General features: G+C 39.5%; 1 protein-coding gene across 2 annotated transcripts in view; it reads left to right on the top strand.

Annotated features, from left to right (window-relative positions):
* Window positions 1–13,157, top strand: part of arhgef7a (Rho guanine nucleotide exchange factor 7a) — a 37,977-nt gene extending 24,820 nt beyond the window's left edge. The window contains exons 17-23 of one of the 2 annotated variants that reach the window (XM_087853088.1): window positions 1,138–1,359; window positions 1,829–1,922; window positions 2,233–2,322; window positions 2,754–2,933; window positions 6,792–6,891; window positions 12,114–12,168; window positions 12,290–13,157. In XM_087853088.1, the coding sequence (XP_087709214.1) occupies window positions 1,138–1,359; window positions 1,829–1,922; window positions 2,233–2,322; window positions 2,754–2,933; window positions 6,792–6,891; window positions 12,114–12,168; window positions 12,290–12,412 (864 nt within the window). In that variant the 3' untranslated portion in view covers window positions 12,413–13,157. The remainder of the gene's footprint in view (window positions 1–1,137; window positions 1,360–1,828; window positions 1,923–2,232; window positions 2,323–2,753; window positions 2,934–6,791; window positions 6,892–12,113; window positions 12,169–12,289) is intronic. The other variant, XM_087853087.1, reaches the window with a different exon arrangement.
* The last annotated feature ends 1,412 nt before the right edge of the window (window positions 13,158–14,569 follow it).

Here is a 14,569-nt window from a genome sequence, read left to right as displayed (position 1 = left end):
GGGCTGTGTCAGTAACCATGTTTATGCCCACCCCTCTTTAGATAATTTCTCCAGGTTCCTAAGGTTTGAGGGCTTCCTTCTCATGACCTGTAGCTCTGTCAACAAATTCTCAGTAGTGTTCAGGCCGTAGCTCTGGGTGTGTCACTCCAAATCCATTTTTTTTTTGTCATTTCTTGAATAATTTGGCTCTGTGTTTTGAATCGTTATCTTGTTGGAAGGTTCATTGCTGCTCAAGTCCAAGTTTTTCGGTAGCCTGGCTTATGCTTTCATTGAGAATCTAGATATAATAGTCCTATTTCATGACTCCACCAACTTTTACAAGGTTTCCAGGCCCATTTGCTGAAAAACAAACTCCAGTGCATTATACTCACACCTCAGCGTTTGACTGCTGGGAATGTATTTTTGGGTTGAACGCTTCACCTTTCTTTCACCACACCTCTGCTCCCGAAGAGCAGTGTCTGTTTTGAAATCGGTTTTCTGTAGGTTTGCCTTGGTTGCGACATGTGGGTTACTGTTGGCCTGACGTAACACTTTTCTTGTGAGAAGGGGCATCATCTTGGGTTTACTATTAGACCCAAGTCTACTTATTCCTTTGGACCTTGACTGTGTGGAATTGTACCTATTACTGATCCTCTGGGCTGTGGCTGCAGGCATCTGCAATAGCTTGGTCATGGCCTTTGTAGCCCACGCCATCCTTTTGAACTCTCACAATGTGTGACCTGAGGTCCTTCACTTATTCATCTGCTTCTGACCGTGACCTGATTGTTCTTTTTTTTAATCAACTCCCCTCAATTTGTAACCCCCAGAAATTCTCTGAAAATTAACATGGCTTGCATTTATTGCCTCACATTATAGAAACATCTGGAACGCCCTGGGTGTCCTGCACTGTAAACAATTGTCTTGATAGATACTGAGGCATGTGAAGATAATTTGGAACAGGGGTAAAAATTAAACATTAGTATTTTTATTGCTTTTTGTTGTGACGCTTGTTTGCTATTCTCATGTATGAAACAGCAAAAGCACCTTTTTGTAAGTGCCAAACAAATGAAGAGTAAATCCATACAGTTATTGTTATTCTTTGCAAGCTACATATTCATTGTATAACTAACTCACCTTGTTGCTTCTCGTCCCCCTCAGCTCCCATCTCACCCTCTCACCCCATCCCGACATGGTGAGAACAGGGCCCTGACAGTGGCTCCTACCTACCACACCCTGCCTCACCCATCCTCCCATGGGACACCTCACAACACAATGATGTGGGGCCCACTGGAACCACCAAATACCCCCAAACCATGGAGCCTGAGCTGCCTGCGACCTGCACCCCCACTACGTCCCTCTGCCGCCCTCTGTTACAAGGAGGTAAAGCTGATTTACGTTGCTTATGGGGCGATCGTGGCTCAAGAGTTGGGAGTTCGCCTTGTAATCGGAAGGTTGCCGGTTCGAGCCCTGGCTTGGACAGTCTCGGTCGTTGTGTCCTTGGGCAAGACACTTCACCCGTTGCCTACTGGTGGTGGTCAGAGGGCCCGGTGGCGCCAGTGTCCGGCAGCCTCGCCTCTGTCAGTGCGCCCCAGGGTGGCTGTGGCTACAATGTAGCTTGCCATCACCAGTGTGTGAATGGGTGGATGACTGGATATGTAAAGCGCTTTGGAGTCCTTAGGGACTAGTAAGGTGCTATATAAATACAGGCCATTTACCATTTGCTTATGTTAAAACTATATAATCCTAATGCTAAGAAAATGTATGTGCTAGTGAAATGAATAATGATCCTTTTTAAAAAATTAATATAGCCTGTTTATAAAGTATTCTACCTTTTGCCCTTCATGTGCAGGATCTTAGTAAAAGTCCTAAGAGTGTGAAGAAACTTCTTCCCAAGCGCAAACCCGAGCGGAAACAGTCTGAAGAGGAATTTGCCTTGAGGAAGAGTATGTGTAAAGTCTTTTATTTTCATATGCTTAGAGTCTTTCTTGCCTCCATAAAAAGTAATAGTATGACATTTAATAAATGGCTGAATTGCTGCCTGACTCTATGGAAAACTGCATATTGTTGTCAATACCTCCTTTTCCTTATAGATTAAACAGTGCTGCTAAACTAATAGCTTGTTCTCTCCCTACATTTTACTCACTAGACGGCTAAGAAAGCGGTATCAGTCTTCCTATTTCTTTCATAGTGAGAGAACAAAGACATTAGCATGTGAATTAAATGTGCTTTTTCCTGGCACCGTCTCTTTCTCAGGCACAGCTGCTCTGGAAGAAGACGCCCAAATCCTGAAAGTTATCGAGGCATACTGCACCAGCGCCAAAACCAGGCAGACTCTTAACTCTAGTAAGAAAAAACAAACTCTTACCCGTGCAGATATACAAACGAAAGAAGAGAGGTTCATACTGGATCTTGCTCTCTTTGTAGCAGCTGCATCTGTATTCTGTACTCAGTGCCTTTCTTTAACTTTATTCTGTACTGACCCCTCTAACAATATCTCTTCTTCTTCCTGTTTCTCCTCCATTCCTTTACTTTTGGCATTATTTTCCTTGAGTTTATCCTTTCCTCATCTTTTATTTGATGCTTTTCTATAATTTTATCCATCGTCTCATCCTGCATCTTCCATTGGTTTTATGATTTGCCATTTGTTGCGTGTTTGCGTATGCTTCCTCCTTCCTCCCTCCCTCCCTCCCTGTGCCGTCACTCATCTTCCCTCGACCACCATTTCCTCCTCCTGCATTCGCAACATCACTCTCAACCCCGCCCACTCCACCCAGCCTGGCAGGGCACCGACCTGATGCACAACCACGTGCTGGCCGACGTGGACCAGTCCTGCGTGGATTCGCCGGGCCGCCGTAGCAGCGTGTCCCGGCCAGAACTGACCTCTGACCTTTCGGAGGACTCAGACTATGACTCCATCTGGACCACCCACAGTTACAGAATGGGCTCAGTGCCACGCAAGAGCTGCATCTCTCACCAGAACTGAAGACCGTACAGTACTGCCAAGCTGTGCTGTGAAGTGAAGTACAGCCCGCTTACCTCTTTTTCTCTTCAATGTGTTTGAAAAAAAAAGAAGATTTTTTTAATTTATCTATTTATTTTCTATTATGATTTTTCAATTTTTTTGTTAACTTATTTGTTTTATTTATTTTTTGACAGTTTGTTTGAAGATGTTTCAGGCATCTCCCTGTTGCCTTTGCCATTTCCCCTTTTATGTGCCTCCTCTCTTTCTGTAGTTGTCATGCAGTAGGTGTTTGATAATTTATTGTTAATTTATCTTGAATGTGACCACTCCCCTGGTTTGAACATAAATGGGGTAAGCTCTCAGGAGAGAGTACAGGGATTTCAGAGTGGAATATGTGGGAGGGAGACCCAGGGGTGGGAGAAATGGGGACTGAGCTTTTCCTGTCTGATATTCAGATGTATTTCAGGAACGACTGTATTCTATTACCATGTACTACTCCTCTCCAGTATGTGTTTCTAGAGTATGTATGCTGAAACATAGCACAGATGCTACACAGGTACAGGCACATATCCCCCTGCTGTCTGAAAATATAACGGCATGCAAATGCAATATCCAAATTATCGACGTTTAATAGAATTTTCAGAACATGAAGTTATACCCGTGTTGCAAACCCGTGACAGCATGAAATTTAACATTCCAGATAGCTTTTGTGTGTTCAGTCCAAACTGAATATTCAGTGGTTTAATTAAATATTCAGCACCTAATAGAAAGAGAAGATTATCACTTCACTCTCTGAGTAAGGTGTTACTAATTTGATTAAAGTCATTCTACCAAGACTGATAAATAATAAGGCTCTGACCGTCTAAATGACCAAAAAACTCAATTTCAGACTTGCCTATAGTAGTATGTAGATGTACAGATAGTTTTAGTACGTCTCTTGTGACCATTGCAAATATAATTCTAGCTCTTTGGTATCAGATGGGGGGACAGACTATCTGCAGGACTACATACCACCGCTGGCATTAAGTAATTGGACATAATTTGTTTTCCTTTGATTTTTTTTTTAAAGTGAAGAAGTGACTTTTATTACTATTCCTTTTGATAGTTTACTCCTAGTGTAGTCTCTAAGGCATGATCCTCAGTCTGATCTTAAAGTGGATCCATTATGCTTTTCCCAGTTTTCTCTTAAATATACAGTTTCAACTTTGAAATACAAGTCAAAATCTCAGGCTTCAGGATTCAGAGTGCTCTAAAAGCTTAGTTTGACAGTCATTTGTTCTTTTTTCGGGATACATAACAACACGTCGAGATGTATGACGATAAGGAGGGGGGTCTTCTTGATACATCTTCTGTTTGTAAAGACAGCCAATAAGGAGAAATCTGGTGGCTTAAAAGGGAGAGGAGCTAAAATAACTTGGATTAAAGTCAAGACCACACAAAGGACCAGTATAAGCTAAATAAGGATTATTATGAGCAATAATCATGCAAAGACACTCTAGTAGAGTCAAGGAATAAGAATAGGATTTTAATTGGTCCCCTTTAATGTCTAGTTATGTTTCTGTCCGTATCACAGGGTTGCATTTATATAATGGTTTAATACTCAAGTTAATGAATTATTGAAATAAAAGGTTTCATATAAAACAAGCAAAGGGCGTCAGTCTGTGAGCTACAAGCTAAAACGGTTACAATCCTATAGTAGAAATTGAACGCCTTCGTTTGATGGGGGATATGTGTCCCATAGGTTAAAGAAACAACTTACCATTTGGGGAAATGCACTCACTACATTTCTTGCCAAGTTCTGTGTGAAGAGTGATAACACCCTCGTTCAGTATGACTCTGAAGCTTAGCATAAAGAACGAGAAGAACTAGTCGGCCTCTGTCTAACGGTAATAAATCCAACAGCTAGGACCTTTTTTAAATGTCACAGTTTTAATAAACAAAATTAAGCAGGTTAATTTTAGCGCACTAACTGGTGCTTGTTGACTGACAGAACTAGTTTTGTTTGTTTTTTTTAAGTTGTGCTAGGTTTTTATGCTAGTTTTGGCTAAACATGTTGCAACTCCAGCTCCAGCTCTAACCCTGCAAGCATGAATTGATATCAGTTTTCTTATCTCACTCATTTATGGGAAGAAGCATTTACTTGCGTCCAACTTTGAGTCATGAAGTTGCGTTATGTTCCAGGAGAACAGCTTGTCAGCCATGTTTACTACCTTTCAACGTCAACAAGCTTGACAGGCTTCTCAGACAGGAGAGGATGGTTATAAAATCACAGATGAAACTAATAACTCTGGGTGTAGCTCTTGTTGTATGCTCTGACAATTTGACCCACACAAAGATGTTCAATGCCATTTGAAAACATCACCCCTTTTCTTTCTTTCTTCCTTTCTTTCTTTTTTTTTTTTTGTTGCAACAAACTAGCACCTTTGCTGTGGCCTCATTACCGAGACTTGCCTTCGCGTCGTCCGGCTTGTGAGGCTTCCCATACTATCTAGCGTTAATGACTATTTTTATGAAGAAGTATTTTTCCAGTCTTGGATATTAAAAGTACAGGCTGACATCCTCTTACAGTAAGCAATGTAAGTGACATAGAATATATTGGTCCATGTTACAGTTTGAACTGCTCTTTTTTTCTTCTTCTTCTTGTATTTATTATTTGGTATAAATGCTCCTTTTTAAAAAATTTATTTATATTTTATTCTGTATGCCGATGTTTACAAAATGATCCCTGGAAGAATCGTTTGTTTTCTTTTTGAAATTTTCTCGGTCTGTATCAACGTTTACACAGAATTTATGACATGAAGTGTTTGAGTTCTTTTGCACAATCATGTAACAGGCCAGTGGGTGGGTTGAGGGATAGAAACTGTTAAAATTCTGTACTTTTTGTCGTCTGCCTAGAGTGTGTATGATATAATCCTAAAGGTAGACTTAAGTATTCAGTGTTACTGTAAAGTAAATGCTCATTCGTGGTGTAAATGCTCACCCTCTGTGTTTTGATAGCATTGAGGGGTTTAAAAAGAAAAACAAGCAAGAGAGAGAGAGAGAGAGATCATGATTATACAGGAACATTTCTATGTGAACTACTCGTTCAGCTCAGAATACTGTCAGAGTGGACTTGAAATCTAAAGAGCACATAATGACCCTTTCTGTAAATAATAGTCATCTTGGAGCAAGGAAAAAAACCCATTCAATCTTCTATGAGTATTTGAGCTAAGAATATCACTGTCCTTATATCATGTGCTATATTTTGTGACAGGTGTATTCTGTGGTTTAAGAAACTAAGTCGAACTGTGGGACAGGCAGGGTGATGAGACTAACTGTCTTTAGCCAACATTGTCCTCTGTGTGCTCAAATGTTGTATTCAGTTCACACACGTGGCCATGTCTTATCTGCAAACGGCGCCTTCAGTGTATTTGTTCTACACTGCTGAAGTGTTCAAGTCCCAAACGCTGTATTATGAGTTTTGAATAAATCTGTCATTTGGTAGACGTTGGCATTCATGTGACTTTGTTTTTGCAGAACAAGTATGTGGTTTCATTTGGGAGAGATGGAGAAGTCTTTGCTAGTTTCAAATTTACAAGGTGTATGACGAATGGTCACATGACTCTGTTTTTGTGTCTCCCATTTACTTTCACTATCCTCTGTGTCTTCTGTCTGAAAACTGGTCTGTGCATGACTAACACACAACTACAACCAGCTGTGCGTGTTCGTGTCTCTTGGATGCTGTGTGTCATTCCAATAAAATTCCGATTTTGGTCTTAAAAAAAGCAAAAGTCATTTACCAAAGATGACTGCACTGGCTTACTGCGTTCGGAAATACCATCTGTTGAAGAGCTGTTCTGTTTTGAAACAGGGCCACAAAGGGAAACGGGGCTCCATGTGATCATCCCCGGTGAGGAGAAAGTACTTTTGGAGGATCCCAGTCGCAATGGACAAAGTACTTTGGAAGAAAAGTAAGATGATGGATGACTCTCTTTTCCATGCTTCTATCCTGGCTCATGTCTGATGTCTTTAAATCCTGTAATTCTCAGCTTAGTCCTTGCCGTATTCTGTATGCGGTGCTTATAGAGCTGTGGAAAAAGTATTTGCCCCCTTCCTGTTTTTTTTAATTTATTTATTTTATTTTTTATCTTTCTGCATATTTGACACACCTACATGTTTCAGATAATCAAATTTTACCTACCTGACCCTGTGTGGAAAAGGCTAATAACTGCCCAGTCTTCTTTGAAGAATGGTTTTGATTCAGCCAGATTGGAGGGTTTGTTTATTAAAGCATGAGCAGCCTGTTTAAGGTCATGCCAAAGCATTTCAATTAGGTTTAAGGCTGGACTTTTGGTCAGCAGCGGTTTTCTCCTTAGAGACATCCAAGGGAGAGCTCCTCCTTATTGTTGAATCATGAACTCTGACCTGAACAGAGACGAGGGAGACCTGCAGTTCTTTAGATGTTGTTCTGGGTTGTTTCGTGACTTCCTGGATGAGTTGTTGATGCACTTGTGGAGTACTTTTGGTAGGAGACGAGGGAGACCTGCAGTTCTTTAGATGTTGTTCTGGGTTGTTTCGTGACTTCCTGGATGAGTTGTTGATGCACTTGTGGAGTACTTTTGGTAGGCTGGCTCCCTCTGGGAAGGCTGCCCCAGTGTTCCAAGTTTTCTCCATTGGTAGAGGTAGATAATGGCTCTAACCGTGGTTCACTGGAGTCCCAAAAATGGCTTTGTAGCAATTTCAACACTGATAGATGTCAATAACTTTGTTTCTCATCTGTTTTTCTTTAAATAATGGTGTGAAGTGTTGCTTTTAGACCACTTTTTCTGACAAGTTCTATTTTAAGTGATTTCTTGATTCACAGTTGATTCATACTAATATAGAAAACTGTTGTTGGAACCCTGAGTCATTACTGCGAGCTAGCTGAAGGTTCTCCTCACTATTTGAGGTCTGTGTTGAAATTACAGTTGTGCAAAGGTCAGATCAGGATTTGCAGGGAGAGTTCTGTTCAGAGCAGGGAATATTGGGTGGGACTCATTCACAATACAGTAGTTTTTTTTTTATATATACAACCGTAGTCTAGTGAGGAGGAGGGCTGCCACAAACTATTATTTTGATAGTTGACGTAATCGTGACTAGTCGACTAATCGTGGCAGCCCTAGTGAGGAGTGAAGTAAGTTGTATAAGGGTATGGTGTCAGTAGGGGTGGGCGGTATAAACAGTATAATTTGTACTGTTTGGCCAGTAATTTGGCCAACGGTAGAGGTTTTGACTATACCGCCCTGCTGCGATAGCGCATGTTGATGGTGTCATCAAGCTGCGCCTGTTTTGGTCGAAAGCATCGCAGCTTCTGCAAGCAATATCGTCTGCAAGCAATATCGTCTGCAAGCAATATCGTCTGCAAATTGGGCGACAGTAATAGCGAAGAGATGAAGCACGTTTTGGAATATGAGGAAAGCCAAAAACGGCGCTTCCTCCACTTCCGTACTATTGATTCATTCATGCTGAATGCTCTCGCAGCTGCTCTATTCCCATGTTGTTGCAGTATATTAATGACTAACCTCGTGTTGTGGATGGATTATCTCAGTTGTTGTCCTGACTAGGGATGGGTATCGTTTAGGTTTTATCCGATACCGGTGCCAAACCGGTACTTTTGAAATGGTGCCGGTGCTTAACCCTTTAAAACCCGTCGGAGCGGGCATGCTCCATTATTTTTAAATCCCTGTAGAACTGCAACCACGTAAGCTAGCGCAATAAATTTTTTTGCATATGAAACCGGAGGAGTTGTACTTACATCTTATGCCATCAGCTTGTCCTAGGTCACGGTTTCCTTCCACATATAGCTTTGCAAAAATTGCATAAAAAGCGCTTGCAGCAACAAAAACATAATATCCCAGTAACACGCTTTGCCGATCCGATCAGCTGTTTGTAACACTTCCTACGTTGGAATAGACGTCAGCGCGAACTATCGCATGTCCGCCATTACCTGCCCAAAACCGGAAGTGACGTCATTTTCGCGAAAATGTAGTTTTTTGCCATTTTACCATTTTTAAAACTGTGTCGTTTCTGGGATGCTTAGAACTCAAATTGCACTGCTGGAAATAGTTTATTTTGATGCATATGCTGCTTTTTGCAAATTTGCACTATAATATTTGTATGTAAAAATATAATATAAGCTCTAGTGGACTTGGTTCTATGGTAGGTCTTAAAGGGTTAAACGGTGCTCAAACCAGTGCTTAAAGGATGGAGAACACAAACTTTGTCCAAAAACCTCTTATGTTTTTATTTTTAGCAGTTTCTTTTTTCTGCAAAATGATAAGCAAGTTAGCCTTTTCTGTTGATACAACATACCTCCTTTGGTTGGAACCGGTGCTTAAACAATGGAAAACACAAACGTTGTCCTAAAACCTCTCATGTTTAGCTGTTTTTTTTAAAATAAAAAGATAATAATGTTAGCCTTTTCTGCAGCTATAGGGTATATATGTTATCACTCTATCAAACAAGAAGACAGCCACATGTAACTATGATGGTGTAACGTTAAGCTACTCAACCAGAGAAGAACGGCTGCTGCTGCCATCATCATCCGTCATCATTTCTGCTACACTGGCAGGGCTAGGGGCCAGGACTCTACTCTTCGGTTTCTTGGGGGATGTTGCTAACTCCAGGTCTGATAATAGGCACCACACCCGCAGTAGATGTGCGCGGTGTGAGGTCTTGCAGCAAGATATTAAATACGGTGCATTTCTTGGCTTTTAAAAAAAATGCTATGCATTGCCAGGTGTTTCATCAGATTCGAGGTGTTACCTCCTTTCCACAGTATCACCTTAAAGCACTTGTTGCAGGCTGCTGAGTTTGCATCTTTTGCTGTGAAGTACAGCCAGACTTTTGACTGCTTTGCCTTGGGCATTTTTAATCTTTAATCTGCTCTAAAAGAACGTACGTACCTGGGCCCACCTGCTATCCTTGATTGGCTAGAATGTGAAGTGTGAAGTGTATGACATCTCAAGAAAAAAAAAAGCACCGAAATGTGCGCTGCTTTTCAGTCTGGTTGCTACCGTTTATGTCAGAACCTATTGGTACCCATCCCTAGTCCTGACTGAAATTTGGTCCGTTTACAGCATTATGCCATGCGATTGCATTTGTCCCTAGCCATCAGACCCTCACGTTAACTTTTATTGAGTGAAAAAAAGTTAGCGTTCATCCTCCAGCTTCACTGTTTATGTTATGCTAACATAGCTCGCTAGCAATCATATAGCACTTCATTAAATACCAGCTAGTCCAACTTCAGTAACCCTACAAACGTCACTGCTGTTTAGTTTTCTATCTTCGTTAATGTTGGAAGTGATAGCAGAGCCGCATGTTGTTTTTTTCCCCCAGAACTCTGCTATATCATGTTTAGGTGGAAACTACCAAGCTAACTTCCTGCTAATTCCTGGCTCTGCTCGGTTTTCATGGATGGCTGAATGTTAAACTTAATTGTTACACCTGGTAAAGCAGCAACGCTGATCATTTTATTAAAGATGAAAGAATTTAGACAGTTTTTAATGCTCAGTGATGCCGCAGTGTTCGTTTGACTTTGGGACCTGAAGCGGACAGAGTTTTGGACCCAGATTACTCCGTGAGGCTCCTGACTATGGTAGACGTAATTACTGATGTGCAAATCATGAACGAATCGTTCAATATTTGAGAATCACTTTACTGACTCGTGAATCATGATTCACAAGCCCAACTGTCTCATTCACTGACTCATCCCTGTTGCTCTTAGCAAACTAATTTCACTAGCAGAAATTTATCTACCTTATAATTACAATTATGGGGGAAAAAAACAACAGCCAGTTTCTTAACAGAAACATTTCTGCTCTGAACTGGAAGAAAAAACCCTGAGTAGAAGCTCACATCAAGACAATGGCTCCTCAGTTCACAGTAGCATCGCTCTGCTAACATGCTAACAGCACATGTAAGTTACTCACCCCCTCCTTTTCTGTGCTGAATCTTAGCATGAACAAATCACTCACCCCCTCCCTTGCTGTGCTGAATTGTAGCATAAAGGAATCACTCACTCACCCCCTCCCTTCTGACTCACAGCTTCTTCTTCTTCTTCTTGGTTGGAAACCGATGTTAAGGCGCATTATTGCCCTCTGGCTCACAGCTCAGTGGACATTTAGATGAGAAAATATATATTTGACACATTTGAGGAAAATACTAATAAAATAAAATAACAATAAATAAAATAAATTTTCCCTTTAGAAATCTTTTTTTTTTTTTTGCTCTTTTTTGCTCTATAAAAATAGTTGTTTTTCTTTTTCAATCACTCATCTTAGTAGTAGGATATACATGAAAAGAGAAACAAAGTAAGTTTGAGTGAAAATTGCACTCTCTGGGCAACTGACTCAAATGACTCGAAAAACACGATTCATTTTGGTGAGTGACTCATTCAAACTCGATTCAGTAAAAATAATCGAATTTACCATCACTAGCCGTAATGCTCTGACAATCACACCAAGCGGTGCGGCTTCGTACCTTACCAAAGTCGTACTAAAACCTTTTGACAGATTTTTGAGCACCGTGTTCCACATAAAATTGGTTCGAGGTCATTAAGCACAACCAGAATTCATACATAAGGCACACTGGATTATAAGGTGCACTGTCAATTTTTGAGAAAATTAAAGGATTTTAAGTGCGCCTTTATAGTGCCTAAAATACGGAAGAAAATAATATATCGTGATATATACCGTGATATGGATTTTACGCCATATCGCCCAGCCCTATGTGTCAGCCTTCCTTGTAAGAAAAATAAACTTAAATTTGACTGTTTGTTAGCAGTTTTTGAGATATCATTTTCAAATTGTGTGTGATGGTAGATAACAACAACAACTTGAGTTGATTTAATTTGGGTGAAAATTTTGTCAAGGTCAGACAAAATGTGATCATCTTAAAACTACAATACAATTGTCTGTGACTGTCATTGTTAGCACCATTGTTTCTTTTGCTTTTTTTTAAGTACTTCGCCCTACCACCTCACAATGATGCCTTAGCAGGCTTTCCACGTCTAAACAAAAAAAAAAAAAAATCACAAAACATCAAAGTCTCTTGCACTTTGGGAGAAGTTGCGCTCTCTAAGTGTGTTTGTTGTAAATATTTTTATTACTTTCTATAATTATTTTTTAAATTTTATTTATTTATTTTTAAATAGGAGCCTGGTGGATGTGGTATATGCCCTGAGGGATGAGGTTCAAGAGCTGAAACAGGTGATGTTGAATGTTTGTTGGGTAACTCATGATACTGTGTTTATGAAATTATAGATGTCAAAAAAAAATGTCATCTTCAGATTTGTTTTAAAATGTATTTCATGATTGTTTTCCAACACAGGATAACAAGAAGATGAAGAGGTCACTGGAGGAAGAGCAGCGAGCACGGAAGGATCTAGAAAAAGTTGTTAGAAACGTTCTGAAGAGCATTAATGACCCAGCGTGGGATGAGACAAACCTGTGAGGCTCAAGTTAACACCCATGTGAAGCTTGTAGAAAGAAAGAACTTGTACAGTACCTGTGGACTTGATTGCACTGTTTGAAAGACAGTCACATACATGAATTAAGCTCAGTTGCGTGAAGGTAAATGTCCATCTTAAGGCAAGTAAATGTAGGCTTGTTTGAGATGGATCCACCAGTGCACTTTAAGTGCCATTCAGCTTAATAGACAGGCCTTATTGAGATGACTTGTTAAACTTTCTCGACCATCTGTCCCAAAATAACATTCCTTGATTACTAAGCAAGCGTGACTGTACTGAACCACCCAGCATCAATGTCTGTGGCTGTGTTCACAAAGCTGGAGGATAACTGGAGAGAGTTCCTCTCCGTCTGTTTACAATCATTTAACGGCACAACTATCCACTGTACAGAATGGTACTTTAATGGTGTTAATGGTCCAAAGGCTTTGACAAGTCTTAACTTGAACAAAGCCATTTCATAACCTCTTTATTTAATTTTTTATGAAATGATTTTTTTGCAGGGTATCCTCCGCAGACTCAGGCTAAGCCTGATGTTTTTAACCTTTAGCAAAGCTTGTGCCAGGAAACTCCTTTATGTCTGTTTTTAATCCATTTTTTTCTTTTGTTTTTGTTTGACAACTTTACTTTTTTATTTTTCCTAAGGGAACTGTACAGATATTAATGTTGTACTGTATATTGTAAATACTGCTAAAAGATGAGCCTTTGCCCATTGGGATAAATAAATGTGTTCTCTGAGGTATGCTTTTGAATGCCGCTACTAAATCTGCACCATCCCCATTTAGTATTATGGAAGGAATATATACACACACGCGCTCGCACTTGTGTGCCCGCTGGGATTAATACATGTTTGTCAGGAAATAAACCTAATAAGAATACCAATATTTAAATTCAAAAATTTTACTATTAAACTTTTAGTTTATATTTAACTTGCCTGAAAGCTTTAGGTGACATAGAAAACCACAAAATCAGCTTATACGCCTGTGTGTGACTACTTCATTATTTCTTTTCAGCACCTATGCACAGAGGCTGTGGATAGGTGCTGGTTTGAAGCCTTTTTGGGAATCTCGCCATATTTCAACAGGTTTGAGAACCAATAATTACATGATGCTACGAGCAGAACTTATTTCTATCCAAAGAAAATCACAACAAGTTAAGTCAAAAATGACTCTCACCAAAGAGTATACCTGTCTAAAAACTTTTTCCAGTGGTAAATGAAGTAATTTATATAAAAATAATTTTTCAAAAGTCCACAGACTTAACAAGTTATTATTTTAAGCTCTACTTTGGTTAAATGTTGTTTAGTTTCTGATAAAACACCTGAAAATGTGAAGTAAATAATTCTAGTGTATAAAAGAACAGTGGTTTCCACTGAAATTTAGTAGACTGAATGAAATTGGACTACAGTATGTTTTCTATAGTATATCGTTACTAAAATATGGGCTTGTGAGATTTAACAGTGACTGTAACTGAGTAATATTAGATTGAAATGTATCTAATTGGCTAATAACAGGCCAAACACTAATATCATGAACACAAATATGTGCCTAAACCATTATAAACCACTGTATTCTTTCCTTTTGTGCTTTAGTATATTAGGTACTAAACAATAACATGTAATTAAAAAAGTATTACATTTTATAACAACAACCACAACCCTGTTACTGTTCTTCTTATAAGTCAGTATATAAACATTTTAATGCAGAGATTTTTACTGATTTATTACAAGCAGTTTATCATTATAGTTACCAGTATAGTAGAGTGCATACTATATACTATGCTATTACTGTAACTGGTTTTGTCTCATAGGATTAGTTAATACTTTGGTAATACTGTAGTAATAACTTGAAATTTCCATATTATCACCACTTTATTACCACTGTTACCACAATATTACTGAGCTGTAATAAGCACTGATAAACTATTTGGCTCTCTGTGTTTACCTTTGATGACAGAAGAAAAAGCTCGCTGACTTGTCTACCTCTCATTTATTTGGAGTCAAATATCTGGACTGGGGTTACATTCAACTCTTGCTCAATATATAGATCTGGTTTATTCTGAAGTTTCTCCACAGGGAAACATCTGGATTTTGCTGTTTTTGTTTTGTTTTGCTGTTTAGTGCTGAGAAGAAACACTCTGGGCTA

The sequence above is a fragment of the Neolamprologus brichardi genome, chromosome 16, assembly GCF_056152115.1.
Source record: "Neolamprologus brichardi isolate AB-2024 chromosome 16, ASM5615211v1, whole genome shotgun sequence".
NCBI lineage: Eukaryota > Metazoa > Chordata > Actinopteri > Cichliformes > Cichlidae > Neolamprologus > Neolamprologus brichardi.
Note: the sequence above shows the minus strand (reverse complement) of the source record. Positions and strands in the feature narration are given on the sequence as shown.